The sequence below is a fragment of the Schistocerca piceifrons genome, chromosome 8 (genome assembly GCF_021461385.2).
Source record: "Schistocerca piceifrons isolate TAMUIC-IGC-003096 chromosome 8, iqSchPice1.1, whole genome shotgun sequence".
In the NCBI taxonomy this organism is placed as follows: domain Eukaryota; kingdom Metazoa; phylum Arthropoda; class Insecta; order Orthoptera; family Acrididae; genus Schistocerca; species Schistocerca piceifrons.
Window position 1 is genome coordinate 461,159,903 of NC_060145.1, and position 20,540 is coordinate 461,180,442.

General features: G+C 37.8%; 1 protein-coding gene across 5 annotated transcripts in view; it reads right to left on the bottom strand.

Annotated features, from left to right (window-relative positions):
- Nucleotides 1-701: 701 nt before the first annotated feature.
- LOC124711163 (copper-transporting ATPase 1) overlaps nt 702-20,540 on the bottom strand; it is a 524,020-nt gene continuing 504,181 nt past the window's right edge. For 4 of the 5 annotated variants that reach the window (XM_047241073.1, XM_047241077.1, XM_047241076.1 and 1 more), the window contains one exon: nt 702-1,099. In XM_047241073.1, the coding sequence (XP_047097029.1) occupies nt 970-1,099 (130 nt within the window). In that variant the 3' untranslated portion in view covers nt 702-969. Of the gene's footprint in view, nt 1,100-10,590; nt 10,630-20,540 lie in introns of all 5 variants that reach the window. The other variant, XM_047241075.1, reaches the window with a different exon arrangement.

Consider the following 20,540-nt stretch of genomic DNA (forward strand, 5'->3'; position numbering starts at 1 on the left):
TCATACCATTATCACTTGCTGATATTTTAAGTACGCAATTCATTGTTAGGGTTGGTTTCACTAATATAATGTTTAAAACTGGGTAGCCAGTAAGAAGCATTATTCATTAGTGGTCATTACGGTGGCAGTGGGGAAATTCTACAGCCAGTCTGCAACATTTTGCAATGGATTATTTGTCTTATGAAAAATGAAGACCATATATATGTCACTGGAATGCTTTATAAGACCAGATTTTGCTACTTTTAACAGCTGATTTACCATGTATAATTTCTTCTAAGATGAAGAGCAGAAGTACTGTTTTCAGCCAGATATTGTGGCAATAGGTACATACAACCACTTTTACCACAATCAAGTCATTTGTAAATAAATAAAACTGTTGCAAATGTAGTCACTAGTTACTACCTGACCACAATATTATTGCCCTTGGCCTCTCGTTTACTGTACACTGTGTGTTACCGATAATGGTCACAAGCATAGTGGTGACTCATAAAAATGCATGGCACTGTGAATGCTTTCAAACAGTTGTGCATACACTATCAAGTTTTTCAGTATGTCCTCATGAAATATCATGATAAACTGTCAATAAGCTGACCATAGTGCCCTCATTCCCATGGGCAATAATATCGTGGTCAACTAATACAAGGAGTACAATGTTTCTGTGGTCTGTGAAACAACTGAATTACTACTAATACATCACAAAATCCATTTCCTTATAAGTTATTTATTTTACTTTACAAACATTAGAGGTTACATGTGGTTTCATCTCTGTAATCTTAACTGTTCTGTTTAAGTATAGGAAGACAAGCATTACAAGAAAATGCCAGAATTTCATTTACATGAGGTACAATTTTTTAGTGACTAAGTTGGAACACCTGTGCCCGAATCATGGATCAAGACAACACACAGGCCCCCTGCAGTCTGCAATGACCTATCTTTATGGCAAGAAACACATTTGAGAAACACAAAGCCTCAAACTGGTGTCATTTGTATAACATCTTGCTTCTTCTTATCAAAGCCACTGAAGTCTACATCAATATCATCTGGGTCATCTGAGCCGAGAAGCAAACCCTCCGCCTCATTCTTTGGTCGTGCAAAAAACCTGTGGATGATAAGATTAAATATAAGCAAATTATATGTTTGCGTTGGAAGAAAAGTCAGGAAATTTGTGAATAAATCTAATATACACACAAAAGTCACTCAAAACTTAAAAATAATGAACAATTGTAAATGTGGTGTGATATGTGACAACCTAAAGTCATTATGTTAAGCTAATAGGACAATTACATTCAACATTATATAATAAGCCACTAAACATCAACCCATTTAATATAATGGCATTCACTTCTGATAACATGTGTAAAAGAAAGCCATTGGGGTCTATGGTTTGGCACTGATTAACTTTTAAATAATAATAATTAAAAAAAGTGTCCCATGGAAATATTCAGTACTCAGGGATAGAATAGGAATGATTATTTCAGGCAAAAAAGGTCTAGTAAACATAGGGTCTAAAATGCATACCTTAATAGCTATGGGCTCTTCATCTTTGCTATGTGAAACAGATCCCTTTAATGAGCAATTGCTTATAGATCTTAAGACATGCATTTTACAGTCCATGCTTAATGGACTTTTTTGCTTTGAATGATCATTCCAGTATATATCCCTGAATATCAACAATTATTCTCTGAAGGATTCCAAAATGAGTCACTCCCAGTCTGGCAATAACCTAATGAAAATGGAACAGAAGTTCAGAGTGTTCTCTTACTGTTGGTTAAAGAACCATTAATTTGTATAAGGTTAGAATGGAATGAAAATCACTACAAAAAACCAGTTAACACCTCAATGTGGGGACTGCCCAGAAAGATGTTCTCAAACAAAAATTGATAATATACACATTACATGAATCAGGGAGCGTAGCCATGTATGGAAGTGAAATGCGGATGATAAATAGTTTACACAAGAAGAGAATAGAAACTTTCAAAATGTGGTGCTACAGAAGAATGCTGAAGATTAGATGGGTAGATCACATAACTAATGAGGAGGTATTGAATAAAATTGGAGAGAAGAGAAATTTGTGGCACAGCTTGACTAGAAGAAGGGATCGGTTGGTAGGGCATATTCTGAGGCATCAAGGGATCACCAATTTAGTATTGGAGGGCAGCGTGGAGGGTAAAAAATCATAGAGGGAGACCCAGAGATGAATACACTAAGCAGATTCAGAAGGATGTAGGTTGCAGTAGGTACTGGGAGATGAAGAAGCTTGCACAGGATAGAGTAGCATGGAGAACTGCATCAAACCAGTCTCTGGACTGAAGACCACAACAACAACAACATGAATCAGGACATAGGATGCTCAAAGTTCATAAATTGTAACGAAACCGAGGATATGAAAAGAGAGACAAACTGCTTAATTTCAGCCCTCAAAATGATTAGTGAAACATACATTTATTTATGATCAGATTATTACAGGGTAACAACAGTATCAGCAAATGATGTAAGAGAAATCGGCACCATTATGAATGAAAAATACATAACAGGGCAATTTATTATTAATGACAGAGTTCCTGGGGAAATATACAAGTTGTGAAAGGGGCATTTAGAGTTCTGCAGTGGAATTAATGTAGTTGTAGTAATCACTGGTGATGGGGAACTGATGTGCATGTCGCGAGAAGCTTGAGTAGTTCTGAATGTTTCTCTCACAAGGACACCTCGTAAATGTCTCAAAAAGGTAAGTACATTTTGTACATCATGGTTACACAGCACACACACAAAGAGGCTTTGTGCCTCTGTGTTCAGTTTGGCCAAGGGCTGAATCTCAGATTGTAGTTTTGCCATGTATTCACTGTGTGCATAGTACTACTGCTACCACTACTGTTAGGTTTGCAGGAATATAAAAGTGATAAGTAGAAACTGTGATATTTAATTTAATTCTGATAATTTAACTGGCAGGAATACAAATGATCTCTCTAGATTACCGAGTGTGTCAACGGGCTCTCGATTATGAGAAGATGCTCCAGAAAACAACACGTGAAATTGAGGCACAAGTTGCTGAAGAGGCATTAAATTGAAAGACAGGCAACCATCTTGGAGCCATAGTACATTTACTTTTTGGATGAATTATTTTGAGACTGTTCATGGCTGCCATTGAGGAAATAATAGGCTTTTGAGAATGTCTCTGGAAATAAAATCCATTGTTGTACCAAACTCAAATTTATTGTGCATTTACAGAGAGCTTCTGCAGGCATTATTTTCATTAAGTGCTGCTGTTTGTCTCAAGGTTCCAAGTATAAGAATTTTGAAGCATCATATAATCGAAGGGAAGAGCAACACACAAATTTATACAATGCCTTAATTTCCGAAGATTATCTAAATGGTGAGTGATTATATGCCCTTCCTTTTCATAAGCAAGCAGTCTAGTTGGTATTAACTAAATGCATGAAGACAGACTTATGTGTGTACTTTGGGAGATAAATGAAAACTGCAGATATTAGAAACAATCAAATTTTGCATTCCTTAGAGAGTATCTCTAATAAAACTATGAATATGGTCCAGTCAATTTCGTTTGATCACCACCTATGTTCTATGTCAAGATGTAATAACCAGCCACATACAGCAGAAACAATTGGGAGGGGGGGGTACATATAGCATGTTGGGGGATGCTGAAAACAGTGCAGTCATTGTCATAACGCAGGAAGGGAGTGATTTATCTGATGTCCAAAAGGGCACAATCATTGGCTTTTTGGGAAAGGGAAGATGCATTTCTGAAATGGCTAAATTTGCAAACTGGTAGCATGCCACTGTGATTAAAGTATACTGTGCATGGCAAAATGGTGCTATCCAAAACTAGTGCCGAAACAACTGTGGTGCACCACAGGCCATAGATGAGGGGGAGATGTATATGGTCAAACAAATGTGCAATTGTTGAGCAACTGACTGTCCATATGAAATAAGGTGGCTACTGAAAGTGTCTCCTAAATGTTGCTGTGTACAGGCCTGTGCAGCAGATGCCCGATTCATGCACCAATGCCGACTGCTGCTCATTGGCGATGAGGCTTGGAATTTGAACACCAGTACCACAATTAGATGCCCACCGAGTGGCAACAGGTGGCCTTTTCAGGTAAACCACATTTTATGCTCCATCAGACAAATGGTCATTGAGGTTTACAGCATGAAACATCTGAAGGAAAACACCTTGTAACCTAGAGGAATTATTGTCGCGTGGGGAACATTTTTGTGGGATTCCCTGGGTGATACCATCATTCTGGAAGGCACAATGGACCAACAGAAGTATGCACCTATCTTTGGGAACCACGTCCACTCATATACACAGTTTACTTTTCCTCAGCATAACGGCATCTGCAAGCAGGACACTGCAACAAGTTACACAGCTCACAGTGTACACGTATGGCTCGATGAGCACCGGGAGGAGTTTCTGTACTCCCCTGGCTACCAAAGCACCTGTGTTTAAACCTAATAGAGAATCTGTGCGACCACCTCAATTGGGCTGTTCTCACCAAGAATCCTCAACTGCCAGCCCTAGAGCAGCTGGCCAAGGCACTGGAATTGGCGTGGCTCCATATCCCTGTCTGTACCTTATAGAACCTCACACACACTCTTCCTGTGCATCTTGAAGTGGTCCATGGGACAGTGTGTATCAATTAAAATGTGCTGTTAAGGAACCTGCAGCAGTATTCCATTTTTGATAGATGCTTCCCAAGTTTATCATGAATTTGACTGTTCTTCTCGAGACTCCTGATCAAAATGATTTCTGAACTCTAACAAGCGCACTCTTTGAAAAACATAAGTGGCGAAGGTTGAGGACACCAACTGGTCTCTCTACCTGCAGAGCTCTTAAAATACACATATCTCATTCTGGAAGTATGAAGGACATTTACTCTCATGTGACACATTCATGGGTGTGGTTGAGTTACATTGGTTTTGTCACATTCAGAGAGAGTATCATCTTGGTTACTGCAGAAAGGAAACTTGCAAATCAACATGTGATGAATCTCCAGAGCTTTTATCAGACATATGTGCATAATTGGTGCTTTGAGTAAATATTTATAATGTGCTGTAGCTTTGTATGAAAGGAGGAAGATAAAGGAGATGCCAATGTGAGAACAGCAGTTATAGTCAATACAAGATTGGCTGGTACTTCCACAGTTGAGGACTACATACTCAACAGACTAAACATGGTTACCATGGAAACAGTTTCAGGTGTTTGTTTCAATCCCACAACAATGATAAACAACAGTTCTGTTTATATACTGTGTAACTCCAGACATAAATACAGGAGTTCTCAGAAATGCTGCCAGTTGTAAAAATGGTAAACACAATATTATAAAGATCAAATAAAATCAACTTAGTTGAATTTCAAACTTGTTTCTTTTTCATATAATATATATGCAATTTTTTTCTATTGCTTATGAATTGCAATGAACTATTGGAGCAGTTTTCCCATGAAGTATTTTGTGCTATCAACATATCTAAACATGCCACTCAAACTTTATTAAAAGTGGAGTTCATAAATATCAAAGTATCTACAGTAGTTTTGAAACATTTATTTCCTGAAGCTTTATAGCATCAGTGGCTGCAAAGATGGTATTTTAGAGGGAAGTGCAACTGGGTGCTTTGTACTCATGCAAGAACCTTCCATACCCAGGAATATTTGAAGCACTGTAATTGGTCAGACCCACAAATTTTTATGGCAATCCATTTTCTAATGGAAGACAATTGTTTCTAATGGTCACTGCTAGACAGAATGAGATGTTTGATTTTTCATAAATTGTTAACAAACCATTTACGCGTGGTCAGTTAACCACTTTACCCTCCTCTTTAGTTCTAGTTACTTTTGAAAGTTTCCTCAATCACTATTATTTAGTTTCAGAGATTCATCACTTTCATTTTGCCTGTGCTGGCAACAAAGCCAAAAAGCCTGTTAAAAAAATTAGTTCATCGTGTAGACCTGCACTACAAAATGATGATGATATCTGTTGTGTGAACTAAATGACAGTGCTTTGTATACAGTACAGACTTTTAATCATTTGTACACAATGTATTTAACAAGTGGGTGAAAAAATATTCTGTTCCATTGTTCATTACCAAATATGTATTTCCAATGGTGTTGCCACATAAATTGTTTTTCTTGAATTGTGGCATCAATATTTAACATGTATCACTGTATTAAAAAGTTTAGGAATTATCATTTCTTGCATCACATACACAAACATTCAAAATTTACACCAACTGAGCATCCACAGGACACGGGTTCAATTATGACATAAGTCAGATAGTAAGAGCAAGGTGAGAATTTCATGGACTTTTAGAGATTTGTCGATATCAAAGAGCATTTATTTTCCTTATATTCCATAAACAACAAAAGTCAAGTGTCAAACCTGATGTGTGGAACTATTGTGTTGATACAGCTTTTTTAAGTACAGTAGTTATGTTGAAAACTGAAATATCAATACATCATAAAATTCTTTGTTTTGGATTATAGTACATCCAAAGTTGGGAAAATTTTATGAGGAGCTGCTCAACTTTCAACAGCTGCGAAACATGTGATCACCTTCAAAAGAAGTGTAGCCACATATGAATTCAAACACTTTAAGGACACCACAAAAGTGTAGCTACATATCAACAAAAGGAAAAATGTGTACAATACAGTTGATATGAAAAATTAACCATGAAGAAGTTTTATACACCTGAATGACACATTTGTTGAATGCTCACCAAAAATTAATTCAGAAATGCATTTACATATAATTTTGGACTACATGATGTCTTTAATTAAAATTCCAGTGTCAAAATGCTGTAGAAAGAGAACCATTGCTCAGAATAACGTCAAATTTGAGCACAATATTATTGAAGCAGGGGTAAATGTTGTGGAAAAAAACGAAAATTTGACCAATAGATGGCACTGTAAGCATCAGAATATGCACACCACAGATGTGCAGCACATGGCCTCCAAGACACCAAACACGACTGTCTTCCCAGATTGCGTGCTACTGGTAAAGCTCTTTTGTTAAGGACACTGAGGGGTATGAAAAAAGGCCTTCACCTTATGTCTGCTAAAGGTCTGGAGAAAATAATTACAATATTCAAAAAGACAAGTTCTTTTGAAGTGCAGTGTGGCAGAGGGAGGAAATCAGTTGACCTGACATCTGTCAAAGATGTGAACACAGCATTGCAGGAGGGGTCGAGCAGTGGTGTGCGAACATGCAGTGCATGGGGAATTTTCCAAATGCCTGTGAGCATGAAACAGACTGCATTACAATCCATACAAAGTCACCCATGTTCAGGAGCTACTTCCTGCTGACCTGCCAGCAAGCTCACTCTGAAATTTCTTGAACACAGGAACTGGACAATGAAAGGCAATGGAACATTCTGTGGACAGAAAGCCCATTTCCATCCCCAAGCCTGTGTCAATACACAGAACTGTACAATATGGGCAATGGACAATCTGTGCACACATCAAATGGTACCTCTCCATTCTACAAAGGTGACTGTTTGGTCTGGGTTGACAGCACTGTTTGTTGTAGGATTACGTTTTTTCAAGATGATGAGTCCTTCAGGACCTGTTACCTATATGGTCACTGGTAAACGCTATGAGAGTCTGTACACCAATGCCATTCCAAGCCTTCACCTGTGTGAATGTGTGGATATGATCATTTTTATGCAAGATGGCACTCCTCTACATCTCGCACAGCCAGTGAAGGGGCTGCTGCAGATGAATTTTCCACGTGACTCCTGTCTGTGTGGTTATCTGAAAGATGTGTTCGGTTCTCCAGTTGAATTCAAAACACACATTGCATGAAACATTCCGAATGTGATCCCTAGGACACTACGATCTGTTGTGGAACATTTCTCAGATTCAGGTTGTGGCAAAAATTGATGGGCAGCATACTGAACATGTCTCGTGCCAATCTCATGACAAGTTGAAATGAAAGTAATTTTGCTTTTTCATGTGGTTTTTGGTGTCAAGACAATTAAAAACAAATTTAATCTTGCTTTTTATGCTGTTTTTTTTTTTTTATCTCAGGACAATTACAAACTGATTTTTCCCATCCAATGTGGTATGACATTGATATGGTAGATGAGCTTACCTAACTAACAGTGCCAGAACTGTCACCTACAGAACTTGTGCAGTCTTGCACACTGAACAATACAGATAGTGTAATGTGCAACTCAAATCATAGTTGTCATATTGCAACTGATCTGGCATTTGTAGCCAAGCCTATATATGTCCAGACACTTACAGCACCATCTACTGGCAAAGTTTTTGTTAAATTTTTATGTTATATGAGAGTCCCCTGCACCAAAAATATACTGTTCAAATTTGATGCCATTCTGAGCTATGGTTCTCTTTCTACAGCATTTTGAAACTGGAACTTTAAATATGCACACCCAGTATTTTAAAGGTAACCTGACTGACTGTGTTCCCCAATTTATTACTGTTGATGAAAGATGGTTCAACTACTTCATGCAAGAAATGAAACAGCAATGAAAGCAATAGGTGGAAGTTATGGTTCTAAAGAAAAGGAGTATGAAGCCAATTCTGTTTGCTGATACTAAGATTATGGCTGATATTCCTGCAATGCAAAAAGAGCTATTTTTACTCATTACCATGAAAAGGCTAGCACAAGCCTCCTGGATGAAACAAATGCATAAATAGAATATGCCATTCAAAATAAAAGTAAAATAAACCATCTTCCAATACGAAAATTCAGCTGACAATGGGAAAATTGAGGGAGTTCCTCTTTCAAACATGAATTGCTGCAACATTCATCTTTTTTACCAGATTTGACACCCCATGAATTTCCACATGTAACAAAGTCTGTGGCTGGAAAGCTGGAACTAATGATGATGCCATGGTAACTGTAGATGGGTGTCGTCTTTTAAGTGTGAACTGTCATTTCTTTTGTACAAATTGAGGCAACATCATTCCTTTTAGTTTTAGAAGAAGATAGTTTTGGGTTCCTAAGATGGGATACATGTGAAATAACATGAAGAGTCTGTTTGTGACACAAATAGGCAATATTTGATAGCATCATTTTACTTATATGAATAGGAACACATGCATTGTTGGACACTATGAAAAGGATCTGCTTTAACATGGTCCTATAGTGTTAAATTCATTTACAATTTGAAGGAAACAGTTAGTCACTTTTTCAAGTTTAAAATCAGTCATCTGTAAGCTATTAGACGCCTTTTCCGCTGTGATATCTGGTATTGTGTTTGGGAGAAATCTGTGAAGAGAGGGAATGTCAGTGCAAAATATAAACAAATTAAGAATATTATTGACCCTAAAGATGAAGTCATGAGGAATGACTGCAGAAGACTGAGCAGAACTGAAAGAACCTTTATACTGTCACAGTGCCATGTAACAACATGACTTATTTGCTTGTATGCCACTCATTTTCTTAAAAGTGATCCTTCATGTCTGCTAAGGAATGTGTGCACAGTCTGTATATATCAGTAGTGTGATCTCTAGGTGTGCCAAAGTACTGCTTGTCACCTTCTCAATTTTGAAGATGTACACATTGTTTCAGATTTGCCATTACTGTTACTCAAGGTACACCTTACACTAAACACACTTTTGAATAGTGAAATAATTAGCTATACCAGTAGGCATAAAAACTATTGTTTTCACTTAATAAAAATTATGTTTTTTAGAAGTGGACAATTTATGAGCTTATAGACTGAATGTTGTTCAAGGTTGCAGCAGTTTGCTGTTCATGTCCCTATGAGAACTTGCCACTACAGCCTGAAAATATAGTACAATGTGAACCCCATTTCCCGTACCATCGATTTCCGATTGTATTTACATTTTTTAAATGGTATCAGTTTTTACCTACCATCTTCATAATGTTAGGTCAGCAAAATATCACAGTCTCAAAATACTGAAAAATGTGCCACAAATTTAGATAATAAAACAGTTCAGATCTGCAAGAGATTAGCTGACAACTATGGTGAACAGTCTTTTAGGCTTAAAAGTTTATAATATGAAATATCCAGCACGTTGGAGCTTCATGTAATTTTATCATCAATTTTATGTTTTTATGTATGCTAACAATAAACTTGTTGGAGATGTCTTGTCACTACCATGGATAAGAACATAAAGAAGCCACACTTACACACAAATGCTCATGCCAAACTGGAAAAAGTGCTGGTGAAGGGTTTCAGATAAGTACTTGTAAATTCTATGTTTATTACAATTAGTCCAGTGTTAAGCCATTTATCAAATGGGGTACCACTAAAGGAATGACAATCTTTCCACAAAAATAAGAAAAAATTATAAACATATTAACAGTTACATCAATTTTGTAATCACAATGTGGAAAAAAATATGACTGCATAATCTCACAAGGTAGATTTACTTCAGAGTTTTATTATAACACAAATTAACACAGTCCAAATAAGAGATTATTAATAGACTCAATGGGATGATAACCGCAAAAATTTAAATCCGACAGTGTCAGTAACATCAACACAAAAAACACAAGAAGCATGTGCTTTTAAAATCAGCAGACTTCAGCACGTGATGCAATTGGGAACACCATTCTCCACACAAGGCACAAAATACCAACTTACTGTTCACACCTTCATCCGACAGGGGTTTTGTCCTCTTTCCTGTACAACAAAAAGCTTGATCACCTGCTAAATAATATCCAACACTTCAATTGCTGCAAAGTATGAAACACACACACACACACACACACACACACACACACACATACACACACACATACACACACACACACACACACACACACACACACACACACACACACACCAGAGTAATATTAATCTCACAAGCTGCATACCACGTCAGTATAAACTGTTAAGCTTGGAAGTACAAAAGATGCAAAAATACTGACAGTTTGCCTCATCAGTGAATATTTTTTTATGAAGGTATATCACAGTTGCTCTCAGCCAGTGGTGTAGTTAGTTAGTTTTACATTCCACAGATAATATGCACAATATTTTTAACTCAGTAATCTAGTATAAAAGATGGATAATTGTGCTGTTGTGGCACATTTTATCGTATTAACAGAATCTTCCGTCGGTTCTTGGTAGCATAACATTATAATAAATGGAAAGCACATAACAATGATTAACAAATTATTTTGTATATATGCCTACATGCTGATCATTTACAACAGCCCCCCCCCCATCGTCTCCACACATATCTCTCTCTCTCTCTCTCTCTCTCTCTCTCTCTCTCTCTCTCTTTGTTTGAAAAAATTAAAACTAGAACAGTTGTTTGTAATTACAAATAGCAATTAATAGCATCAGCCTGAAAACAGATTGCTGAATGATACATATATAATAAAAATGACATTTGTACAGGATTCAGAATTTAGCACAGTATTTAATTAGCCAAGTATAGATAGTCAAAGTTTCAGAAAACTTGAAAAATGCATCTCGAATGGCCTTACCATAAGAATTGTAACAACTGTGCAAAATAATTTATGAAACTCATAGATCATCAAAATCTCATTTGTCACAGTCATCATCACCTGGTTACAAGTGTGGAAATCTTCTGTCATGACAACTTGCTTTACAGCACAGAAGGAACATATTACAGAGAATGAAATTGCTACAGTCCTCACTTCAGCACTCAGTACGACTTACATTCTGGTCACCAAGAGTAGTCTGAATATTATTTCACTAACTGACAATGTGTGTAAGAATACAATGATTGTGAAAGAATTTATGGAGCATAAAAAAGCAGTTGGCAACTAAACCCTGACAACTAAATTAAGGTGCATTTTATACACAATAGAAGCACTGAAATGCAGAACAAAGCTTTAAAAAATAGTTTCCCGTATGTCGAACATCTCCTTAACAGGTCAGCAGGTAGCAGCATCCCTTTGGTGCCATGCATTCAACTTACAGTGTCTTTGAGCCAGAATGTGCAACTGACCTACTCCAGCCTTACTGAGCAGCGTGAACAATTAGATGAAGGTGCTCATCTACAAGCAGTCAGCTAGTGCCGACCTTTCTGAATCCGGCGAGGCAAGGTCATCTGGTGGGTGCTGTTGCTCGACACTGTGGCCAGTCTTTGAAGGTCCTGGGTTCAACTCACAGTGCCTGCATGTTTCTGCCAGCTGCCATGTGCTGCAGCCGACCTTTGCTAGCCAGGAGCATTGTTATGCTGTGCAGCTGAAACACTACTGGGTGAATGAGGACACCAGTGCTTCAAGCTGCTGCAGCACTGCCACAGCATACCATCGGGGATGTCACGAGCTCACCCACTGCACGGATCCTGGATTGCAGTCGTCTAAGTGCTATATAGTGGCATCAGGTAATAAAACTGCGGTTGTTGAGTAGAAAGTCTCAACTCCACACTCACCGTGGTACTAAGGAACCCATCGCACAACTTCTGCATGTGCAACAATGTTGCCATGTTATGATCCCTAGTAGAGCATCTCTGAAATCCTTCAAAATTGCTCATTTAAGTATTTTGCTACAAGTCAGTCATTTTATAGTTCTGTTGTGTACATAGTTCCACATAGTCAGTGCGTACACAACTTTCCCACTACAGCACGCCCCGCTAAGCACAACAGCGTAGGCCAGCACTCGTCCGTCTCCACACTATGAGATGGCGCTGCCTTAGAGAGGGACCAAATTCTGCTTCCGCTGATTAATATGTCACGCAGCCAATGAGACTGCTGCTGACATAGAACCTTTTCTCCATGCGGATCACACTCGCGCAGTGATACATGAACGCGCGAGGTATTATAACGAGTGTACAGACCTCCAATTAGTCAGTCTGCATTTGTCTGTACCAGTCTATATTCAAGTTTCAGTCTGCACCTAATAAGATTACCATAATCCTGTACATAGCCATGAAGATAAATGAATAGACACTTTGTCAAGTATCAGAGATATGTGAGAATAAGATTAACGTACCAAGACCAAAGGAACTTCAGATTGTCAATTGTAAACAGCATCCAGAATCAAGTTACGTAATGTCTACACTTTTTATTATTTTAATAAATGTGTGTGAAAATTAATCAAGTTCTGTTTAAAGTTGGTCACCGTCAATCTGCTATTCTAAGCATGCAAGTGGCATTTCTATTGTATGACCTAACGGCAGAAGATAAACACGCCACGATAAGACCACGAGACATTGCTGACACTCGCCTACTTCGTTAGAGCTACAAGTCAAATAATCTGATGGTGTGTGTACCAAAGGTCTTACAGTACACACACCACAAGTTCATACTTAGTTTTACAGACTGATGGGATGTAATGCCCAAAACAACTTTATTCAGAATTAGACAGTAGCTCTCCTTACTTCCCTGAATGACAGCTATCTCTAAATGTGGGTGAATGTGTGATAATGCCATTAAACCAAAGAAAAGACACAGCAGAAACTCATGACAACATTGGTGGCAAACCTCTACAGCATCTCATGTAGTTGGAAACATTGGTTCTCAACTGATCAACAAAATTACACATCATCAGGTCTGGTTATTATTTGAATGGGTGACCCCCTGGATATGCAGGATGCTGTTGACTCAGGACAACTGAAAGATTTGCACTGGGGGTGGGTCATACAGAGTTCATTTACTATGGTGTGAAATGAAATGGAATCAAAGTGTGAAACTGCAGGGTGGCACAGATAAAAGTATAAAGGAAATGCAGTGAAATTACAGAAACCAGGAGCTGAAGTGGCCTTACCATTTATTTACAATGAAAAAAACACTGAAAAAGACATTTTCAGAAGATGCTGAAAGTGACCACCTGCAACATCAATATACAAAGGTGCACATCTAAGCATTTTCAGATATACCCAGTGTAGAGTTCAGATACCAATGACAGCAACTTCATGGCTGCTGTTGTGTTTCACTTTCTGTATTGTGTGTGGATTCGTTTAATAGACCTTGCTCTTCAAGTGTTCTCACAGGAAAAAAATCACATGATGTTATATCCAGCACACATGATGGCCATAAATGTTTGCCAAAAGTTCGTTTCTCAGTGAAGACAACATGGAATTGTCCCAGGGGTGCCTTATATGTGTGGCATGTTTCCCCTTCTTGCTGGAAGAGGCAGTATTGCCCTTCATGTTCAGTGAGCTGAGCACAAAATGTATCAAAAATTTCCATACATGCAACCACATTGAACACCAATTTTTTCATCATGGAGGGTTCTCTGTTGGCCAGCACTTCATGTTCTGTGAATTCACATGACCAGAAAATGAAAGCATGCTTCACCACTCATATAATGGAAAGGGTCTAACAAATCATTGCTCTCAGGTTTTCAAATCTCATACGGTGCAGTCACAACAGTCATTCTATCTTCCTCATTCCATCCAGTAAGTCTCCCCTGACCTTGGGTTCTGGGTGACTTTTTTGAACTGTACTCCTTTCCCTAAACCTCTCCAGTTATTTTCCTTCACCCTTCTTCCATCCCCTTCAACTCTTCTGCTAAGAGAAGGAGTCACTATACCTGAAAGTTTCTCAAATTTAAACCCTTTTGTGTGTGTATGTTTCCTTGCCACCACTTGGTGAGTAGATTTTTTACCTATCCATTTAAATTATGGTGTCAATAAATTATATTGTCAATAATTGATTAAATCATTGTAAATGTTATTCAAAAGCCACATGCAGTAATCTACAAGTTTTGACTGTCATCCTTCCACAACTGTGTAGAACTGTCCCACAATATGGCTTCAAATTCAGACTTTTCAATATCCTCGCAACTCCTACAGACATGTGCCTGTTGGGCCAATTTATGCATAACTTGTTTGGGCTCTGAATAATTCTTTGGAGAATGTCTAAAATAACTTCTGGTTATACTGAAGGAATTCTTTGTCATTTTACATTTTGCACAAATACATATGTGAGCAAATTTTTATATGGATTCCATATTGCTCTCTCTGCTGATAGTCATCTATATGGATACTTCACCCTGGAAATTTTGTGAGTTTTCTTAATCTAACCTGTTTTCACATATGCTTCCACAATTTCAATTCTTTCTTCTATTGAAAAAGTCATTTTGCAGACCTCAAAGAGAAACACCTAACTTCACCAGTGAAATAAACTGAAGAATGCTAACAATCTATTATTGCATAATTGTTGTTGCTGTGTACTCTATTTCAGAAGTCTAAAATACTGCATTCATACTCAAAGGAGCAAAATAACCGATGATGGTAGAAGTAGTGGGGACATAAAATGTAGACTGGCAATGGCAAGGGAAGAGTTTCTGAAGAAAAGAAATTTGTTAACATTGAGTATAGATTTAATTGTCATGAAGTCCTTTCTGAAAGTATTTGTATGGAGTGTAGCCATGTATGGATGTGGGAGATGGGTGATAAATAGTTTAGACAAGAAGAGAATAGAAGCTTTCAAAATGTGGTGCTACAGAAGAATGCTGAAGGTTAGATGGATTGATGAGGAGGTACTGAATAGAATTGGGGAGAAGAGGAATTTGTGGCATAACTTGACCAGAAGAAAGGATCAGTTGATAGGACACATTATGAGGCATCAAGGGATAACCAATTTAATGTTGGAGGGAAGTGTGGAGGGTAAAAACTGTAGAGGGAAACAAAGAGATGAATACATTAAGCAGATTCAGAAGGATGTAGGTTGCACTAGTAACTCAGAGATGAAGGAGCTTGTACAGGATAGAGTAGCTTGGAGAGGTGAATCAAACCAGTCTTTGGACTGAAGACCACAGCGACAATAACAACAACTCAAAGGTGAGGCTACTTATAACTGTGCCACCCTGTAATAACATGAAAGACAAATTGGTCCAGAGGATTCTTGGAAAATGCAGTGTATCTGTTAAGGAATGAATTCAGAATGCTGTTCCATTGAGTTACACCAGCTTTTGGCAGCAGACAACAAGCACTGTATGAATTTAAAGACGCACTGCTAGGATTGCAATGCACTGGTATATGTACTACAAAGTGTTACGGATGCTCTCAGGGGATTTAAATGAGAATTTATGGAAGAATGATGACACTGTTCAGGGAAACCATGTTGGGTAGATTTTAAAAAAAACTGGTATTGGATGCAGTCAGTGCAGCAAGTCTGCCATTTTATTATCTGTTTCTCATAATGATCACAGAAAAAGTTAAGAACAAAGAATTTAGGCTGTGTAGTCAGAGTGTCTGGACATGCATTTCTGATTTAATAATTGTATGACCTCCTAATGTTGCTATCTTAGTAAAATGAATAGCTAAAAATAACAATGCTATACGGATCACATTTTATTCAGACACCAGTATATGTACTTTGATCATAACACTTGGGAGAGATTGACAGGGCCATGCATGAACCTGACATTTTTGCAGGTCAACAATCTTACACATAGATCCCACTGGATGTGCTGGACACCATTCTACAAGGTACTGTTTTATTCAATTTAACACTGGCTACCGAAACCTACGCACTTTGTAACTGTATAGGTTGTTTTGAATTTTGCTACAATCACAGGCAACAATAGCAGAATGAATCAATCACTGGTAATAGCAGAATGAATCAATCACTGGTAATAGCAGAATGAATCTACCACTCTGCAACTCAATGTGTTCTGCATCAAAACTTGCCAACACATTATAACATCAGCAATGGCATATGACAGACTGATATTTGTTGCCAATTCTATTGCATTTATATACTAAAGATCCCAGCTGAGAATGGAAAACAAAACTTCCACAGATAAGTTCTGACAATAATATAAATGGTGACAACTTTGTCTCAGTGTCTCATTTGCTGACAATCTTAATAGTCACAAGTTTTGAACATATACACACACAGCAAATACTGTATGAATTGGAAAATAGTAATAAAAGGTATTTTTTTGAAGTTTAGGTGCATGGAACAGAATACATGGTATTTTGTGAGCCATTCCAAGTCTGCTGCAAGTTGTTTATTAATAACAAATCTCTTAAAATAATCAGCCAATTTACCTTTCTTGGTTTCACAATGTCACCTCTTGATATTGGAGCAAAAGTAATATCATAGAATGTATGGTACAATAAACACAGCACCAACAAACACAATATGGAAGGAAAAAAGTACTGAAACTATACAAGACCATGACAGTTCTAGCAGGTTGTACAGTTCTGAAGTGTGGGCCATTGCTAGTGTGGTAAAATATGCAGCACAATTTTTGTTATATTATTTATTGGATAATTTGTATGGGTAACAAAGAAAGAGACAGAAAGGTACATGTCAGGCACTCCACATTTACAGTTTAAAAGACAAAATCTTAGAATATTATGAAAAACAAAAATCCCATATAGAATATTTGCCAAAATTTGTCTCCAAGGTACAAGCCTTGAAAGTTCCACAGAGTATAACTGTGCGAGCACCATATTAATAGGACACAGAAAGTCACAGTGGTTTGGAACAAAGACAGGTGTGCAACAAAACCGTTTCATTTCTGCAGATACCACAATGAAGGACGTCAAGGAAGAGGGAAAAGAAGACCAAAATGTTCTTGCAATTGCAGATGAAACTACCATTTGGGGTGAAACTGACATGGAGGTACAGAAGAAACTGGATCTGTGGAACTCAAACTTGAAAGAGTTCAGGTTGATTGTGAATAAGAACAAGACAATGCAAATGAGTGGCACAACCATTCCATGTAAGTTATCTTTAGAGGTAAAGAAAATCAAGAATGTGAACAATTTACATATCTTCATAATGTTGTGGTGAGTGATGGGAACACTGATCTTAAAGTTCTGAATATGATAACCAAACGATCCAAATATTTCAAGCTGGGAAAGAATGTCCCTGTATGCACTAAACAGGCCATGTTCAGAAATTCCCTGCTGCACATCACGTCCTATGGGAGCTACATAGATAACAGAAGAACACATACATGAACAACATACATATAAAATGAAATTTTTTATGTCTGCTCTCCGAAAGACAATGAGAAACAAGATCAGAAACAAGCACATAAAGAGAGAATTGCGATTAACTAAAGCATTTGCTACTGCTTCGCCATCTTGCCTTACAACTTCAGGCTATGCTACTGATCAGTTTGTCAAAACAACCTACATTCCAAAAACTAACAAGTTTGCAAAAGTGTTCTGTTCTCTTTCTGTTTGCACACATACGATATCACATGCCACATCGTTATTACATTACAGGATCTGTAGTGCAGTGGAAGTGCACACATTGAAGGGTCAGAGTACATACTGACTGATGTGCTCTGCTTGTGTGAAACATACACAGTGAGAGTCATTCACAATCAGTACTCATACAGGAACACAGCAGGACAACAGCCAGTGGATTTCTACAAAAGAGGTGGCTGGATCAGTTTAAAGAATAACTTGAAAGGCCAGGAGAGGCATTGGATGCCATGTTGAGGAGGAAATCTACCAAGACGAAGGCAGATGGAGGCAAATCATTCAAAAACCTGGCTTGTCAGGTGGAGTCCCCAGTGTAGGTGGTTCTGCAGTTGGCAGACTAAAGATAAGCTTGAATGATCCAGTCTGAATTTCACAAAAGTTTGCTGGATTAATGCATGCAGAAGAAGAAGAAGAGGATGATGATGATGATGATGATGATGATGATTCTTCACTCAACAGTGAGAGTCTGGAAAGAGGGAGAGAGAAGTGTCTATGAAAGACAAGGGTCCGAATTCAGCTCCTGCTCCAGAATGTGATTCTCATCGCTCAGAAAGTTTAAGCCACTGCAATACTTTGATGCAGACAGTCACATATTAGCAAACAATCTGAGAGTGGTGCATGAACATAAACTGACAACAAAGATTGTATCAGTCATTGCTGATGGAGTTTTTTATTAAGGGCCTGTACAACTTTTAATTTTTCAATAATTATCAACAGTCCTATAAAACAAGAAATAATGTACAAAAACACAAATGGAACATTACCTTAAAAATTAAATAAACCCAAATAACACACCCCATAAAATAATAAAAAGTGATACCATAATGCTTTTTGTCTGATGACAATCAGAGTATGGTAGGAATTAGTTGACAAATTCTATGAATATGTCTTGATTTTTCTTTAATTTTGTTTCCACTGTCAACCACAATGCCAGAACTGCCTCTCTAGTGCCTTTAACTTTCCTAAGGCCAAACTGATCATCATCTAAAACATCCTCACTTTCTTTTCCATTCTTCTATATATTATTCTTGATAGTAACTTGGATACATGAGCTGTTAAGCTGATTGTGTGATGATTCTTGCACTTGTCAGCTCCTACAGGCTTCACAACTGTGGGGATGATATTTTTCTGGAAGTCAGATGGTATTTCACCAGACTCATACATTCTACACACCAATGTGAATAGACATTTTGTTGCTGCTTCACCCAATGATTCTAGAAATTCTGATAGACTATTACATCTATAAATTTACTTCACATCACGTCTTTGGTCATAGATAGATTTTTTGACATCAGACTACCGATTTTGGTCTATAATGACCATCTTCAGCTCTGTTTTATAAAAACATGTTCTAATGTACTGCAGCCACAGTGGCATCATCAAATTTTAAATTATTATTTAGATAGTGCAGTCAAGTTTTTATTTAATGCAATGCTAACATTAGTGTTTTGTATGCTGTTCCTTGTGTTACAGGGCTATTAGTGTGATGTTTGGTTTGTGGGTCGCTCAACTGCATAGTCATCAGCTTCAAGGGCATCTCTTCAGTCCTTAGTCCTTCCATATCCAACTTCTTTGCATATTGATTCTTCCTGACTATTCTCAAACTTCAGTCTACTCTTCATCACTACTAAATTGTCATCTGAGTTTGCATCTGCCCCTGGGTATGCCTTACAATCCAGTATCTGATTTTGGAATCTCTGACTGACCATATCTTTCAGCCTTTTCTTGTGATTCTTGAAGAGAGTATTCACTATTACTAGCTAAAATTCATTACAGAATTCAATTAGTCTTCCTCCTCTCTCATTCCCTGTCCGAAGCCCACATTCTTCTGTAGCTTTCTCTTTTACTCCTCCTGCAACTGCATTTCAGTCTCCCTTTACATACTGGATTACACGTTCAGTATCCTCTATCTCTTCATCTTCAAGTATATGTGCCGATGTTGTAAGCTGAACTATTGTTGGTGTTTGTTTGCTGTCGATTCTGATGAGAACAATCCTATCACTGAACTGTTCACAGTAACAAACTCTCCACCCCATCTTCATATTCATAACAAATCCTTCTCCCATTATATCATTTTCCACCTCTGTTGATATTACAACATACTCATCGGACCAAAAATCGTTATCTACTTTCCATTTCACTTCACTGACTCCCACTGTATTTAGATTGAGCCTTTGCATTTCCCTTTTCAGGTTGTCTAGCTTCTCTACCACATTCAAATTTCTGTAATTCCATGCCTTGTCTCGTAAAACATCATCCTTTCATTTGCCAGTCCCCTCCCGGAGATCCAAATGGGGGATTATTGCGGAATGGAGAGACCATCGTGACTCTTCCTCAATTACAGGCCATATGACCTGTGGATAACATTGTGTGTCTGTAATGCAGTAGTTTCCATTGCCTTCTTGATCCTCATGTCATTGATCATTGCTGATTCTTCCGCCCT